This window comes from Aythya ferina, assembly GCF_964211825.1.
Source record: "Aythya ferina genome assembly, chromosome: 3".
Classification (NCBI taxonomy): Eukaryota; Metazoa; Chordata; class Aves; order Anseriformes; family Anatidae; genus Aythya; species Aythya ferina.
Window position 1 is genome coordinate 49,392,026 of NC_140298.1, and position 15,281 is coordinate 49,407,306.

At 37.3% G+C, this 15,281-nt stretch overlaps 1 protein-coding gene across 3 annotated transcripts in view; it reads left to right on the forward strand.

The window, feature by feature from the left end:
- Positions 1-15,281, forward strand: part of UTRN (utrophin) — a 366,839-nt gene that overhangs the window by 83,188 nt on the left and 268,370 nt on the right. For all 3 annotated transcript variants that reach the window (XM_084513507.1, XM_084513506.1, XM_084513508.1), the window contains 9 exons: positions 1,182-1,301; positions 2,086-2,187; positions 5,504-5,611; positions 6,192-6,371; positions 7,701-7,870; positions 9,206-9,329; positions 11,040-11,127; positions 13,732-13,967; positions 14,240-14,420. In XM_084513507.1, the coding sequence (XP_084369633.1) occupies positions 1,182-1,301; positions 2,086-2,187; positions 5,504-5,611; positions 6,192-6,371; positions 7,701-7,870; positions 9,206-9,329; positions 11,040-11,127; positions 13,732-13,967; positions 14,240-14,420 (1,309 nt within the window). The remainder of the gene's footprint in view (positions 1-1,181; positions 1,302-2,085; positions 2,188-5,503; positions 5,612-6,191; positions 6,372-7,700; positions 7,871-9,205; positions 9,330-11,039; positions 11,128-13,731; positions 13,968-14,239; positions 14,421-15,281) is intronic.

Genomic DNA, 15,281 nt, shown 5'->3' on the forward strand with positions numbered 1-15,281 from the left:
AAAGGATGTTGATGGGACAAAAGGAATTAGACATGTTCAGCCTTCTTGGCTGAACACTTCAGCTATGATGACTACAACAGAAACTGTATTATCTTTGCTACATGCAAACAAGGCCTCCCCAGGTGAATTGTTGGTGTTAGGGACAGTATTAAATGCATTGTAGATAACTGGCCTTTAATGACTGGCAGCGATGCTAAGGCACATTTGAGACTTGCTGCTTGAAATAATGGAGGAGTTAAAGCTATTCCTACTAAAGCAATTTGCAAATTGGTTTGGCTCGCAATTAAGTTTCTGGATGGGAGTCCAGCCTTTCTAGCCTAGAGTGTTTTTTGAAGGAGAAAGATGGCCTTTTAATATTAGTCATGGTTGCAGCTTTGTTTTTTGTACTCATTGCTGAGGTTTGACCTCTGCAGCTTGAGACATACCTCACAGGGCAAGAACTGCTAAGTGTTCTTAGTCTGTGTAATTTCTTGTCTCACACTTGTGTTTTTTGCTCTGTCTTCAAAGGCTGGGGAGCTTGAGGCTTGTTGTTCATAAAGTAGTTTAGGATTTTCCGGGATGAAAAGTGGTATTTACAACAGTTTAAGGGCATATAGATGTTGCAGAGTTATTTTGGAGGTAGGCTTTAACCTACTGTAGTCTGTTCTGCCAGAAGTTGCATGAATATTTAAATGTACAGATGTATTTTAGCCTAATTGGAACTGTATGTTTTTTGCAGCTGCTAGGTATCAGTTTGTGACTATTGTCTTTGATATTTAGGTTTTGAGAAATGTCAACTATTAAATGTTCATAGTAATTCTTACATTTTTGGCATGCCCTATGCTCCTTGCTTAATAAAAGCAACTTTTTAATGGAATGCTTAAGTTCTCTTATCCATAGCCGTAGACATATAGAAAGTCAGTGCAGTCATATGATTTATCTAGTCAAGAATGGTGTATACATTTTAAAACTTTTTTTTGTTTGTTTTTGTGTGTGTGTTTTCCAGCACTTTAAAAGAATGTTTTTAGGTTCTTTGCCAGCAATCTTTGTTTGTTTGTTTAAACTGCGCAGTGATTCCCAGTGGTAAAAATATTTGCATAAGTGTTGTCTGTAGTGCTTTGCCACATTTGTTTTAGTCACTGTGGGCAAAATAGCAATTTGATAATTATTCAAAGTTTGTAACAGCTGATGTGTTTTTCTAGAGCCTGCAAAATGACCTAGAGACAGAACAAGTGAAGGTAAATTCCCTAACTCACATGGTCGTCATTGTCGATGAAAGCAGTGGGGAAAGTGCAACAGCTATTCTGGAGGAACAATTGCAGGTAAAATGTTAGAGCCCTGTTTTTTAAAAAACAACAGCAAACAAACAAACAAACACAAAATCCAAAACTGTAATAGCAGGCACTTAAAATCTTTGCATATAATTGTTAATCAATGTTTTTTGTGTTTAAAGACAATTTGTCCTAGAAAACAATTTAAAGTAGTATATTTTTAAATGTAATATTAATGCAAAGAATTAGTAAACTTACTCAGGATAAAACCTGCAAAAGTTATCTAGCTTTCAAGCTCAATTCCTGATGAGTCAAGCTGCTTGCATCTGTAGTGACTTGAGCACTTTTGCAGCATATCTTCTCAGCAATTTCACTAAAATGGGAAGATGCACAATACAACTCTTTAATTTCAAATAGGTAATTCTCATTAGGAAATTAAAATATGATTGAAAAATATTTAAATACAGGAACAGAATTAATCGAGGAGATATTGTGTGAATTGTTTTCCTGTTTTCTTTTTGGGCTTGGGCTGCAATCTGAGTAAATCCTATGTTCTATATGATTTAATGTAACAGAATTCATGCTACTTCCATTGCTCCTTTTGAAGTCGATGAAATAGTTTCCTGAGTTCAGCGAGCGCAGAGATAAGGCCATAGGTGAATGCCCTTGAGAGTTTTAACTTTAAGTTTTGTACAGTACAACAACAGTTAATGGCAACAAGGTGATTATAAGATAAAAGAGGTTACTGTGAAGTAGAAATTTTGCTCTTGAATATATGGTTTTTGATCCTCTTTGTGAAGCTCGTGAATATTCACGATATCTCCTGCTTTTGTAGAGGCTGGGGGAGCGGTGGACAGCAGTTTGTCGATGGACTGAAGAACGACGAGTCAAGTTGCAAGAAATTCAGCTTTTATGGCAGGAGCTTCTAGAAGAGCAGGTTAGTAACTCTCTGGTTACCCACATTTGTAATTTATTTATTTATTTATTAGTAACCCTTAGTAGGGTTTAACAGCTCTAAGAAAATAGCTGCAAAGAACAAGAATTTCAGTTATCATTTAGGTTCTTAGCATTTCTTGAAGAAGTAGTGCAGCCTAAGAAAAGTATTTACTTAAGTTTAAGCAGGAAAATTTATGCCTCCTTATAAAATAATTTCCAAGGTAGATACTTAATATTCTTGTGGACATCATCCTTTTGAAAGTTCTGTTGCCTTATATTCATCAATGTCAACAAATTTCACAAGATTTATTATATTAAAAATAAGGATTACTGTACTTCGAATGTCAAATTCATACCTAATGAACTCTGTGACTTTTCTTGGTGAATTTAATGGAGAAGTATAAGAATGCAAGTATGAGCATCTTGCTTTAGAAAATTTATGGGAGATAGCTTCTCATAAATATTCCTGTCTTCTTGATAAGTAGTTAAATAATTGAAGGACTTCTGTCTGATTTATATTTGGTCTCCAGTTTTCAGTAGACAACTTTAAAATAACAAACTGATTTTATTGGGTTTAAGATCAGTGAAGACTTGCAAAATGACCAAGAAGCAGGAATATCCCTGATGGCAATGAATCACTAAGTATTTGGTGGTTTGGTAATTGCAGAAATTTTCCTAACTAAGGCACCAATGTTTCCAACATAGATACATGTACACAATTTTGCAATCAACTAAGCAATAAATACTGTTTACAAAGCCAGTAACATAAAATATTTGGTCAATGTGGTGAAGCATTTAGCTCATCTCATTTTGATGAGTTTAGGCATGCAGTTGAATTGTTAAGAAGATGGCATTGTGAGTTTTCTCTTGCTTTGATCTTGCGTGTTTTGGGTGGACCTTGAATATACCACTCAAATATGAATTAGGCTACGGCATCTGAAAGAAATGGTAACAACTACATGCTGTCAGCTGTGTTAGTCAGTTTTGCATACCTACTGCCAGAGCTTGTTTTGTGACTCAGCTTTAAAATATTTGATGGCTTTTCCTTTGAAGGTTTTCTTAAATTGTTTTGTTTTCTTATATGATGACATTTATCACTGTAAACCGTTGTTTAAACTCTGCAGTGTACAGAGTGTTTAGACACTTAAAAAGAAGTAGAGCAGTGCTGATATATTTGTTGCTATCACTTCCAGCCTGGTTTCTTTGAGAAATGTTTTGTCTGCACGTTTTGGATTTCTTATGTGTTTCTCTCTGACCCCTCCCGTATCTATCTGCAGTATATTGCTAAGCCATGCTTGCAGCTCATGCAACCTTGTTAATATGGACGCAAGGTTCAGATTCTGGCTTATGCAATACCACATATCTGTTAATGTATATATCTTACTTTAAAATTCTGCCTTTACGTATGTACATGTAGAAAACTGCGCTAATGTTTTCTGACAACTATTGAGCAAGGTAAGATTCTGAACTCAGAAATAAAGAATTCCAAGAAAGCCTGACTTTTTATGTCAAGGTACAAACTTCAGGAGCTCTTAACTTTTATGACTCTATTTGAACATGTTTCAGGCCTCTTCCACCCTTATTTTTGTCTAGGGAAAGATGACCACTCATTGGCTATTATAAAATTGTTATGAGTGTCATCTTCTGTTGGAGTTGCTTAGCATTCTTTTTTTTTTTTTTTTAATTAAGTTGCTCTGAAAAAGTGGACAAACTTTCATTAATGTTTGTTTAATGTAGAATGTAAGATAAGTAATAAGGAAGTAGGTGTTCATTTTAGGTGGTTTAGATCAGCCTATGTTTGCATTTGTTGTTCAACTCCCAATAGTGCTTTTATTACTACCAGGTCTGAATTACAGATGTCTGTCCTTGAGAATTATCAAGTCACCTACAAAAATTACAACTTGAAACCAATTAAAAACTTTAATATGAACAGTTTGATAACAGAAAAGTACCTAAAACATTTAGGTACTGTCATTTCTTCATTTCACCCAACCAGATGGAGAGATGAGCAGCAGCGATGCATCAGCCTTTTTGTGGCTGCCTAAAAATTTTTTTGGAAACCACACTGCCAAGTCAACACAATTCTTACCACTCAGGAAACAAATTCCTCAATTGGTGCCAGATATTTCTTAGCACTGTGATAATTATGTTTCAGTTTCCTGGGGAGAGTTATCATTGACTGCTGATTTAGCAGAAATTAATTGTATATGTTGAAGGATTTTTAAACTCCTCTATTATGCATAAAGTAAGTTGGCTGGGCTGCCAGCTTGATTTTTCCCAAAGAGTATGTGGTGTTACAACTTTGTTCATCCAGCCTCATGGCATTTCCACCGCTATCATATTTGCTGTCTGTACATTTTGCACATTGGTTTACATTGGCAATGAAAACTGCCTTAACCCTTTGGCCCAGAAGTTGCTGTAGTCAGTTCTGGGACAATACCAAAAGTATACAGCTAGACCGAGGAGCTAGCAACTGTTGTAAAGTGTGTTGTTCAACGAACAAAAAGATCTGCCTTGTTCTATTATTATACCTTTAAACACAGAGGGGAGCAGTGTGCAACTGAGCTTGACTGAGAAAAAAAAGCTATCTGGGTATTGCAGTCTATGGAGATAGCTGTGTAGCAGCAGCAGCATGCAGCAACGTAATATGAAATACATAAAATCCTTCCTGACGCTGGAGGCTGCTGGAGTTTCCGTAGCAGCGCTGTGTGACTAGAGCGAGATCCAGGACAAATTTCCTAGAAAAAAACGTTAAAAACTTGATGAGCAGACCACTCCAGCTTTCAGGAGTTAATGAGAAAATGTTTAAAGCTATTTTCCAATTGGAAATAGGTAAAATAGACAGGGTGGTAACTAATAATACACGTTTGAGTCTGTGGCAGACTGTCTGAACTAAAAGAGCTCTGAATTAACAATGTAGCTTCTGTGAGAAACTGTTTGTAATGGCTGGTTCTGAATCACAGGGGAAGAAGGGTGGGGAATGAAAGAAAGAGTGCATGCAGTTTTGCTACGTTTAATTCCAATATAATTTATAAATCCTAGGTCTGCTTTGTGGTGCATATCTGGTCTATATGAATAACCTGGGGGGTGGGCACTCTAATATACTGAGAAATGGTTTTGCTGAAAAGTATTACATAGTTCTCTGGTCTGATATTTTTTTTGTTGCCCTTTATGTAGTGTTTTGGTTAATGCCAACTGAAATTCCTGCACGTAAGGATTTCAGAGCAGTGTTTGGAATGCAAAGAACTTAAAGAAGGAATTGTCAATTGTTTGACAAACTTGGTATGTTCTTGTACTATTTTCCTTTTAATCTGCAGTGCTTATTGAAGGCTTGGTTGACTGAGAAAGAAGAGGCCTTAAGTAAGGTCCAGACAAGCAACTTCAAAGATCAAACTGACCTGAGTGTGAATGTTCGAAAACTAGCAGTGAGTATTGCTGTCCTCATCTATCCTGTCAAATCTGGGAGTCTAAGTGAATGGCAATTATGAGTTTGACTTCAGCAGGAGCTGTGAATGAACTACATTCACACTACATTGGAAGCCAGGTTTATATTCTCTCCTTGTCAGATATTTCCACTTAATTTTTAAAAAGCTGTGTACAACTTTCTCCATGGCCATGCTAGGTTGATGTGACTTATTTTGGAACAGCCATCCTGGGTATTTTACAGGGTTTGTAGTTTCGTGCAGTCTACCAGACAGCTGGGTTTTCCAAGGTGTGTGTGTTTTTTTTTTTTTTTTTTTTGTTCTGTGTTTGTTTAAATACATTGGTACAGCTTGTACCTAAACTAATCATTTGTAACTGTAACTCAAGAGATACAGCAGATAGCTCTAGTAGCTTTCTTGAGGAAGTGTTTTTCTTAAGTGTCTGTTAGTGCTTTGTTAAACAGGAGAACTGTTTTGAAACCTATGATGCATCTGGCTCAGGTAGTAAACTTCTTATTGCAACGCAAAGCTAGAGATGGCAGAATACTTGATGTCTTCTTTTAATGTTTTCTTTTAACTTCAGATTTTGAAAGAGGACATGGGTATGAAACGACAAACACTAGACCAGCTGAATGAGCTAGGTCAGGATGTGGCCCAAATCCTTGGCAATAGCAGAGCATCTGATAAAATCGACCATGATCAAGAAGAACTAACTCAGAGGTGGGACAGTTTGGTTCAGAAACTAGAGGATTACTCTAACCAGGTACTTATCTATGCTCTATTACTTCTCAGCTGTTTAGATGTATGCAAACCATGCTGATACTGTAAGCAAAAGTGCCCAGGCAAGTTCTTGGCACCTGGCTAGAGGCAGGTGAGTTCTATTTCACGTGGGGCTGATTTTATCTGCAGAAAAAGCTGTCTGTTTTTTTTTTTTTTTTTGCTTTCAAAACAAGTTGTTAACCTGACTAATACTGTTACTCCTTTCTCACACAGATTAAGCTTCATTTTTTCTGATGAGTAAAGCAGGTTTCACATGTATTATCAATCAATATAAATAGTTCTAAACATTATGAGAGCACTGGGACTGGAGTAAATCTCATACTAAAAGAAAATAAAGACGAAACCCCAAACGCAGAATAGATAAATAAATGGGAGTCATACAAGCATTTATGCTCGAGTACAATTTCTCACCTTTTGAAAAGATTGTTGTTAGACATGTAAGGATGATAGCCAAGCTGGACTGTAAGGTTTTTATTTCAGTATTTTGAGTGCTTGCTAATATTTCATTTAGATAGAACTTCCATTAGCTTCTGTGAGAATTTTATTTGACAGTTTTATGACTCACATGCCCTTTTTTGTGTGATATTAAAAGATCATTATGGTGATGGCTGCAGCACTGCTTCATGATCCATTTAGTGTGTAGTGAATGAGCTGTACAGCCTATGAGTAGGGGTCCATTTCAGCCATGAGGCTTTAATTTGTTCTTTCTGTTTGAGTCAAAGCAGTGCAGAGTGCCAAATCCTGTGTGCATCTCTTCATTCCCCCTAAATATCAAGCATGTGCTTAGCTAGAACTTACAGGGTGATTCCCACAAGACTTTGTTTATAACCCGTTAAAGGGTGTGGAAGGTTTCTATTGACTTGAGTGGGCTTGTAGGTTAGTTTTTAGGTCAAATCCACTGTGTGTCAGCTCTTTAAGTTGTATGTTTGGTTTTGTGGAAAATGTATATACGATATAGAATTGTATATTGTTAAATCCAAAGAACCTTTGTTCTTTCTGTGAACCAAGCAATTATGAAAGAAAATACGTATTGTATTTTGTTGATTTAAATTCACTTGTTCTGGCGTGAAATCCTAGTTGAACTGAGAATTTTGGTGCTTGGTTCCCATCTGTAAAATGAGAAGAATACTGTTTTTCTTTGGAGTGCTTTGGCATCTATGATAAATGTGCTTTCTGAGGGCTAGGTGTGATCATTTGTAGGAGTGAATGAAAGGGCTTTTATGACTGATGAATAAAAGGAATGAAAGAAGAACAAGTTAGAGTTTGCTTTAAAAAAGGTATTTAACCCTTTTTGCTAAATCATTTTGTGTAGGTAACTCAAGCTGTAGGAAGTGTAGGGATGTCACAGATTTCGCAGAAGACTCCTGCAGAAACAGTGTCTTTGAAGGACCCGGTGGTGGTTAGACAATCCAGGCAGGAATCGCCTCCACCACCACCCCCAAAGAAAAGGCAAATCCCAGGGGACAGTGAAGCAAAGAAAAAGTAAGTATATGCCACTGCCATTTTCCTATGCACACTAGATAACACAAGCTCATTTCCTTTAGTCTTGGGTTTTGAATCTCCTTTTATGCTAGTAAAGAATATTTAAGTTGCAGTTGTGCAGTTGCGTTTGGGCAGTGGGGAGGGGCTGTTATGTACACCCTTGTTTTCAGAGAAGCAGAAAGCCTGCAGCCTCCATCAATTTCAAAGGAAAAGGGATATGTTTTATTTTTCAGAAAAGCAGGTCTTTGGTTCTCTGTACTTCAGTTCCTTTGCTGAAAGGTAGAACTAATTATATTTCCTTTCTTTTGGAAAAAACAATCTTCACATGTTGGGATACATAGTGTTATGAAAGGACCAAGTATTTTAATTTGTTATGTATCTCTGGTCTCTGAAACACATGGGAGAAACTGTGCAAGAAAGCTCAGAAACCTAGTCTGTCTCCCTGGTATTTACTAATAGGCATGACATTAAAGTGATGTCTCTTTTCACAAGTGTATCTGGAGTGGCTGATTTATTTGCATATATTCTAATAACACATTGCAGTGCTTTCATTAAATAGCATACATAAAACTAAAGGAATTGTTGTTAAAAATATGAATAAGGTAAATACTGTATACTCATTATTTTGCTGTTTGTTTGCCTGAGAAAACAGACGTTTGAGGTGTCACTAGCTTAAACCTTTGGCAGATTTTCTAGGGAGATGATAGAGGGCTGCATCAAGAGCCAAGAGTTCAAACTGTATTAAGGACAGAGTCAGGTAAATTAGGCTAAACTTTTTCATCTGATACTTTTATCTGATTCTGATTACTTAAGTTGAAACCAACAAATAATCAGTAACTGGAATTTTGCAGGCTTTCCCACAAAAAAACCTTGGAGTGGTTAGCAGCAGCTTCTGCATCTGTTGGCAGGCTGTTGTTCCACATTAGGATTTACATTGTGTTAAGTCATGTAATTGTAGTATGGTCTGACTCGTGGTCCACATAATATATCTGCTTTGTCCTTCTCTAAAGTTGTGTACAGTATTGGTTAATCTGGGAGTTTGTTTTTTTCATGGTGGTGAGTTGTAGTTTAGTTTCAGGCATGAGAAAGTCATGTGAATCTAGAAAGTCCAGCTGTAGCAAAACATCTTAAATGATAAGCTAATGTTCAGTCAGCTAGACATTCAGGAAGGTTTTTCTGTACTCATTACCATGAGTACTTAAGCTGCTAGCATTTTCTTCAGCCAAAATAGCATTGCAGACTTTTACAGAATCTAGAATGTGCTGAAGTTTAAGATTTTTAATACAGTGAATAGAGAAAAATGACAGAAAAAAATTGTCCAACCTTTTAAACCAGGTTTGACGCTGAAAGTGCTGAGCTGTTGAACTGGATTTCAAAATCAAAAGCTGCCATTCAGGCCACAGACATCAAAGAGTACAAGAAGATGAGAGAGACTTCAAACTTGAAAGAAAAGTTGAAGGTAAAATGGGAAGATAGGGGGTTTTCCAGTGAATAATGTATTTTGTTTCTTTAGGCTGGCTGTCAGCTGGATATGTGGGCAGATCCACATGCTTCATGAGGATTAAGTCTCTTTGTTGAATAGTTTCTGAACTGGACAGACATGGAAATCTGACCAGCTGGACATAGCCTGTTGTTGGTGTTGGGTCACACAATCCACAGGAAATTTTAAAAGCATATGTAACTATCTCCTTTGGAATTGTGATAAATGAATGTCTTCAGGATTATTACCTTTTCTACAAAGCAGCAAATTTTGGCTTCGTGTTTCACAGTTGGAGATGGACTTGACTGACATCACGCTTATAATTTTGGCAGAGATGTGCCAGTGTGCTGCTCAAGAGATCCCTTGAACCATCCTGTGACACTGCACACCCTTTACCACCTAGGGCCCAAGGTTGTGTCCAGCATTTGGACACATTGGTGCTTGGTCTGTTAATTGCAGAGAAAATAACAATAGTTACAACTCATGTGACCTGCAAGACTGAACACAGAATTCTACCATATCTCGCGGAAGCTATGAGATAACTGTTTTGTTTTCTGTTCTTTCTATTTCAAGAATATATTCTTGCCTTCCCTGATCCTTGAAAATACTTTGTTAACGAAAGCTTACTGGAGCTTTAGCAGGAAACCTGCCTTTGAAATCAAAGACAATAGAATCATAGAATATCCCGAGTTGGAAGGGTCCCATAAGGATCATTGAGTCCAACTCCTAATACTTAAAAATATCTATAAGGAGACTCCTTCCTAGTGCTCTAGTGCAAAATGGTGCCAGTAGGAATGATTGGAATGATAGTACTGTTGGAAATAAAAACCAACAAAATCCACCCGATGGTTTATTTATATAGCTTTATGGATGTTTGTAGCCCTTTATAAAACAAACTTCAAGACGAACACCAGGTTCTCATGAATAACCCTGTTTTTAAATGATTGGGCTCTGAGGAGGTGGGACAGTCTTTGTGCTTCCCAACTGTGCAAATGAATGAATGCTTCTTTCAAAAATACGGTAGGAAGTCTAAAACAGAGAAATAACTTTAGACATTTGTTTCAAAAGGATTTTAATTTGGATTGATTTTGTTGCAGTCTCAGAGGGCACGGAAATTATGGCCTTATGGCCAAGGAGCCTTTTCCTCTCTGGATATGTTCTGCCTCTTGGCTCACACAGGAATATACACTGATGTGTATGTCTTGAGGGAGGGATGTGTTCCTTTAAAAAATCTTAGTAGCCGCATAGGATTTTCCTCACTAATCTTTATTATGAGGGAGAGTGAAGCTCTAGAACTTTGTAGATTGGAGTACTGGAGTACTAGTGTGCTGTAGGTTTTGCTACCTGGAATTCTAGGTAACAGGTTGTTGTTAGTTTCAGATGGAAATCTTAGTAGACATTGTAGGGGCAAAAGGAATATTATTTTTTTTTTATTCACTGCTTCACATCGAATACATTTGTTTGATCACAAGTGTCATGTTATAGCTGGTGTCCCAATATCTGATATCACCTAGCAGGATTGTCAACCTTTCTAACAATATATTGGTTCTGGTGCCTTTGTATTAGTCTTTTTGTATACTTGCTGCTTGCGAGATCTAACTTCATTTCCTGTGTTTATTTATTTTTTTAAAGAAAAAGTCAAGAAAAATGACACTCTCTGAAAATATTCTTTTGGGGTTCAATTTGTAGGTGATAGAAAAAGAAAGGGCTGAAAAAAGCCAAAAGTTAGATGAACTCAAACGAAGTGGACATGTTCTTTTGGATCAAACGGGAAAAGGTAAGAGACTTGAAATGTTTTTCTGTTTTGTGATTTAATCAGACAAATTGCTGAGAAATAGTACTGAAGTATATGTTTATTATCTCCAGTTAAGCACTGCAGTTATTCCTTCTCTCTCCTTCCACTTTCTTTCCTTCAGAGACATTCATCATTATTACTCTAAATAGAAACAAAACACATAAATTACTAGTGAAACTTATAGAAAAGCAAAATGATTTTTTTAATGTATGTGTGTTTGTTGGCAACCTTGTAAGGGTTATCTTTATTAAATAGAAATAATTTCTTAAAGTTGCTTTTGGGGAAAGGACTTTTTATTTTAAATCATGTGGAAAAAAATAAGTGTAAGATTTTAAAATGTAACAACCTTGAGGGGGAAATCTTGAACCAAAATTAAATTTGAGTGAATGTGTTTATATATCTTATTCATAGTTTTTGCTATTTTTTTTGTGAAAACTGTCAGGATGTTTTGACGATAGTCACAATTTATGGTTCAAAGGCAAGTGAGAAGCCTACATGCTTGAGAAAATGATTGATTGTCAATTAAAACACTTATCCCTGGAAACATCAGTGAAAGCTGAATCTTTAAGGCTTGCCAAAATTTTGTTTCATAGTATGACAAAAAATCACCAGCAAAAAGCGACTTTCTTCACAAAAGAGGTGTTCAGATCATCTAGAAGCACAGCCTTTTAGATCTGCCATGCATTTGATTTCTGGTGAACTTTCTGTAGCTGGTAGCATTCAGACAGGTGTAAGGAAGGTGTCTTGCATTCTGATTTCCATTGGAGTTTCCAACTGCCACACTTTTTTTCCAGCCAGTCCCTGTGCTAGGATGCTGCAATCTGCTAAGCATTTTGAGTCCTTCCCTCCTTGTTTAATACAGGTGGAATTCTTTTACAGGGGTTGCTCTTGCTCTAAAGGTTGCTCTCAAAGCCACTGATTTGACCTGGAGTTTGGGTTATTAAAAACTTGTGACTGTTCCTAGTCTTCAGACCTTGTCAGGGATCTTCCCACCTGTCCACCCCTTTTCCTTTTCCTTTTCCTTTTCCTTTCCCTTTCCCTTTCCCTTTCCCTTTCCCTTTCCCTTTCCCTTTCCCTTTCCCTTTCCCTTTCCCTTTCCCTTTCCCTTTCCCTTTCCCTTTCCCTTTCCCTTTCCCTTTCCTTTTCCTTTTCCTTTTCCTTTCCTTTTTTTTTTTTTTTTTCCTCCTTTTGCTCCCTCAGCTGTATCTATCCCCCAGCTTGATCTATCAATCCTGGCTATATAACAAGTATCTGTTGATCATAGTGAGAAATAGGTAGTTGAAAAATTGGCATGCGTTATCAAAGTTAGGAATCTATAGAAAATAAGGCATCGGTAACCAATGTATCTGCTAGTATGTTTTGTCCAACTCAGAATGAGAGCCCTTCTCTCCAAAACCAAGCTCAGCTGTGCATGTGTGGAATAATGCCCAGTAGAGGCCTACATGTGTATTCCTCCCTTTTTGGCATGCTCAGACCCTGCCGTAGTGCCGTGACCCATCACTGCACACATGCTTTTGTTACACGGCTGGCTGCAGCTGCTGTGCTTCCGTGTGTATGGCCAGTGTGTGAAGCACAGGGGAGGATCTATGCAGCAGAGCCTTCAAGTGCACATGTAGATGCTGGCTGGCTGCCCCAGAACAAAATACTGGGCTCCAGTATTAAACTATGCAGTATAAACTACAGCAGTACAGAAAATGGACCCTTCCGTATGAATCTCTTGCTTACACTCCAGTCTAACTGACAGAACTGGGAAGTTCACATGACCCAAACAAGCCTTATAAAAAGAAGTGGTACCTTGAAACAGGATCTGTATCATAAACTTGCAGTGGCGAGACTGCATTGTTGAACACATACTGCACTGAATTTTTTTTTCCACATATCAGCAAATTTGCCAGTTACTTTTGGCACTCGAGGAAATAGAGCAGGGAGTGCATGTGGGTGGGAAGACTACACTTAGGGTGCTGCGTCCTCATGTAGTGAATTGATTCACCTGAAAGATGGTGTAGCAAGTGCTTGGGGTAGTCATTGAATGGGAAATAACCTTGTGTTTTGTCATGCTGCTTTTGTAGCTATTCATGTTACCTAGTTATTAATCACATCTGCGTGCAACGTGACATTGTCAGACACTGTTCCTCTCTCTCCCAGGCAGACGCTGCTGGATTTCCATTTACTTTTTCAATGAATTTATCGCTGTTTTCCAAGTTGCAGCTTCCATTTTCCTCTGTAGAGAGGGGGAAAAAATAAAAAAAATATTTAAATCTTCCATGAACGTTTAGACACAAATCATGATGAAGAGAGTCACGATTGTTGAGAGTCAGTACATTGTTAAAAACTACACAGTTGTCAAAAGAGACGACAAAGTGGAACATTTCATTTTTCATTTTAATCACTAATATGGAGATAAAAAGCCAAACCACTGTTAGTAGTAAGTACAGTTTTAGGGATGGTTGACTTGGAAGCAAAGCATTTTGCATGTTAGTGTGTTAGTGCAACCGTGTACCTGTGTCTGAAGAGAAGCATGGTTAAAACTTTGTTAATCAAAATGTGTTGCAGTTAATGTAACAATAATTTATATTATCTATTTAGAGGGACTTCCTGCAGCGGATTTAAAAAATGTGATGGAGAAAATATTATCAGGGTGGAAAGAGGTGGTACAACATCTGGAAGAACTGGCCAGAAAGATAAAGTACCAGGAAGATATAAATGCTTATTTTAAGGAAATGAATGAGCTTGAGAAGACTGTAGTTGAAAAGGATGGCTGGCTTAAAAATCATGCTTCTTCAGCATCCCAGCCCTCATCAGTCCTGAAAGATTTGTGTCAGGTAAGTCTGGCAAAACTTGTTACTGTTGATTGGAAGCTTGTAGGAGCAGGAGCACAGGATACCCCAGAGGAGATTAGCCTTATTGATTAATAAGGTAACTCAAATTTCCCAAGAGCCTTCAGGGCACCAGATTTGACTGGAAGATTTTGGTACCTGTGTCACAGGGGTACTTTACATCGTTGCCCTAGTAATGTAGAGCAGTTTTTGCAGGAGCTTACTAAAACCCTTGTGTTAAAAAGGTATGACTTGATTCTGTTTTCAATCTCTCACAGCGGGAGTTAACTCACCTTGTAAGCCTGAGTCCACGGCTGGAACACCTGAAAGCCACCTGCAAGGTGCTCACCTCTCAGCCCACGCCTCCAAACTTCATTAAGGAGAGTTTGAGTGGTTTTCTTGATCACTTCAAGTTGACTCACCAGAAACTAGAGGAACGTCACCAGCAGCTGAAGAAAGGTAAATGCTCTTTTAAATAGGTCCTGCTGATTCTTTTCTGTTTCTTTTTTTTTTTTTTTTTTTCTTTTTTTCCTTTCTTTTTCCTTTGAATAATATTTTTTTTTGATGTCTTGATAAACAATCCGATGCTCTCAGAGCCTTTACACAGCAGAGCTGCCGCATATTGGTCTTTAATGAGACTTGGGAATTAATGCAGTCACCCTGAAAGTGTTGTTCAGAGTTTATAGCTGTTTATGCAAGACAGTACCTTCCTTGAGTTTTTTTATATCTTACTTTTCCCTTTCAGCCACAGGATGTGGTGATGCTTTTTGAAAGAGTATTTGGATCATTTAGTTTCCACTAGTTAATGGTGATATATTGTCAAAGGTTTAATATTAGACATTTCCAAATGCAGCTGAGAATGAAGTTGTAAAAGAATACTAAGAAGAGTAGTACAAGGAAATTAGAGGGAAGGAATATTTTTGTAATGATCAGTGAAGGAGTATTTCACACACTATGTATTTTTCTCTAAAGTTTTTCTTCCCAGTTTTGAACTTGGATTCCCCTGGAACAAAATTTTTAATGGGGGAAAAAAAGTTGCAAATCTGAATCTGCTTCCTTATGGCACTATTCCTTGTTGTCTTGGTGGTTTCTGTTCCATGAAGACAGAAAGGTCAGAACTGATGCTAATCAACAGTGGAAACAGGAAAAAATAGCTGTGTTTGTGAATTTTTTTTTTCAGCCCTTACAAATTAAAAAACAGGGATTACTAGTTTAGGAAGCCATTTTCTTTTGGATAATCATTTGGTAAAATAATTATTTTCAAATGTACTTAAATACATAAATAATGCAGCATTCCTGAAACCACGTTTAATTGGTTAG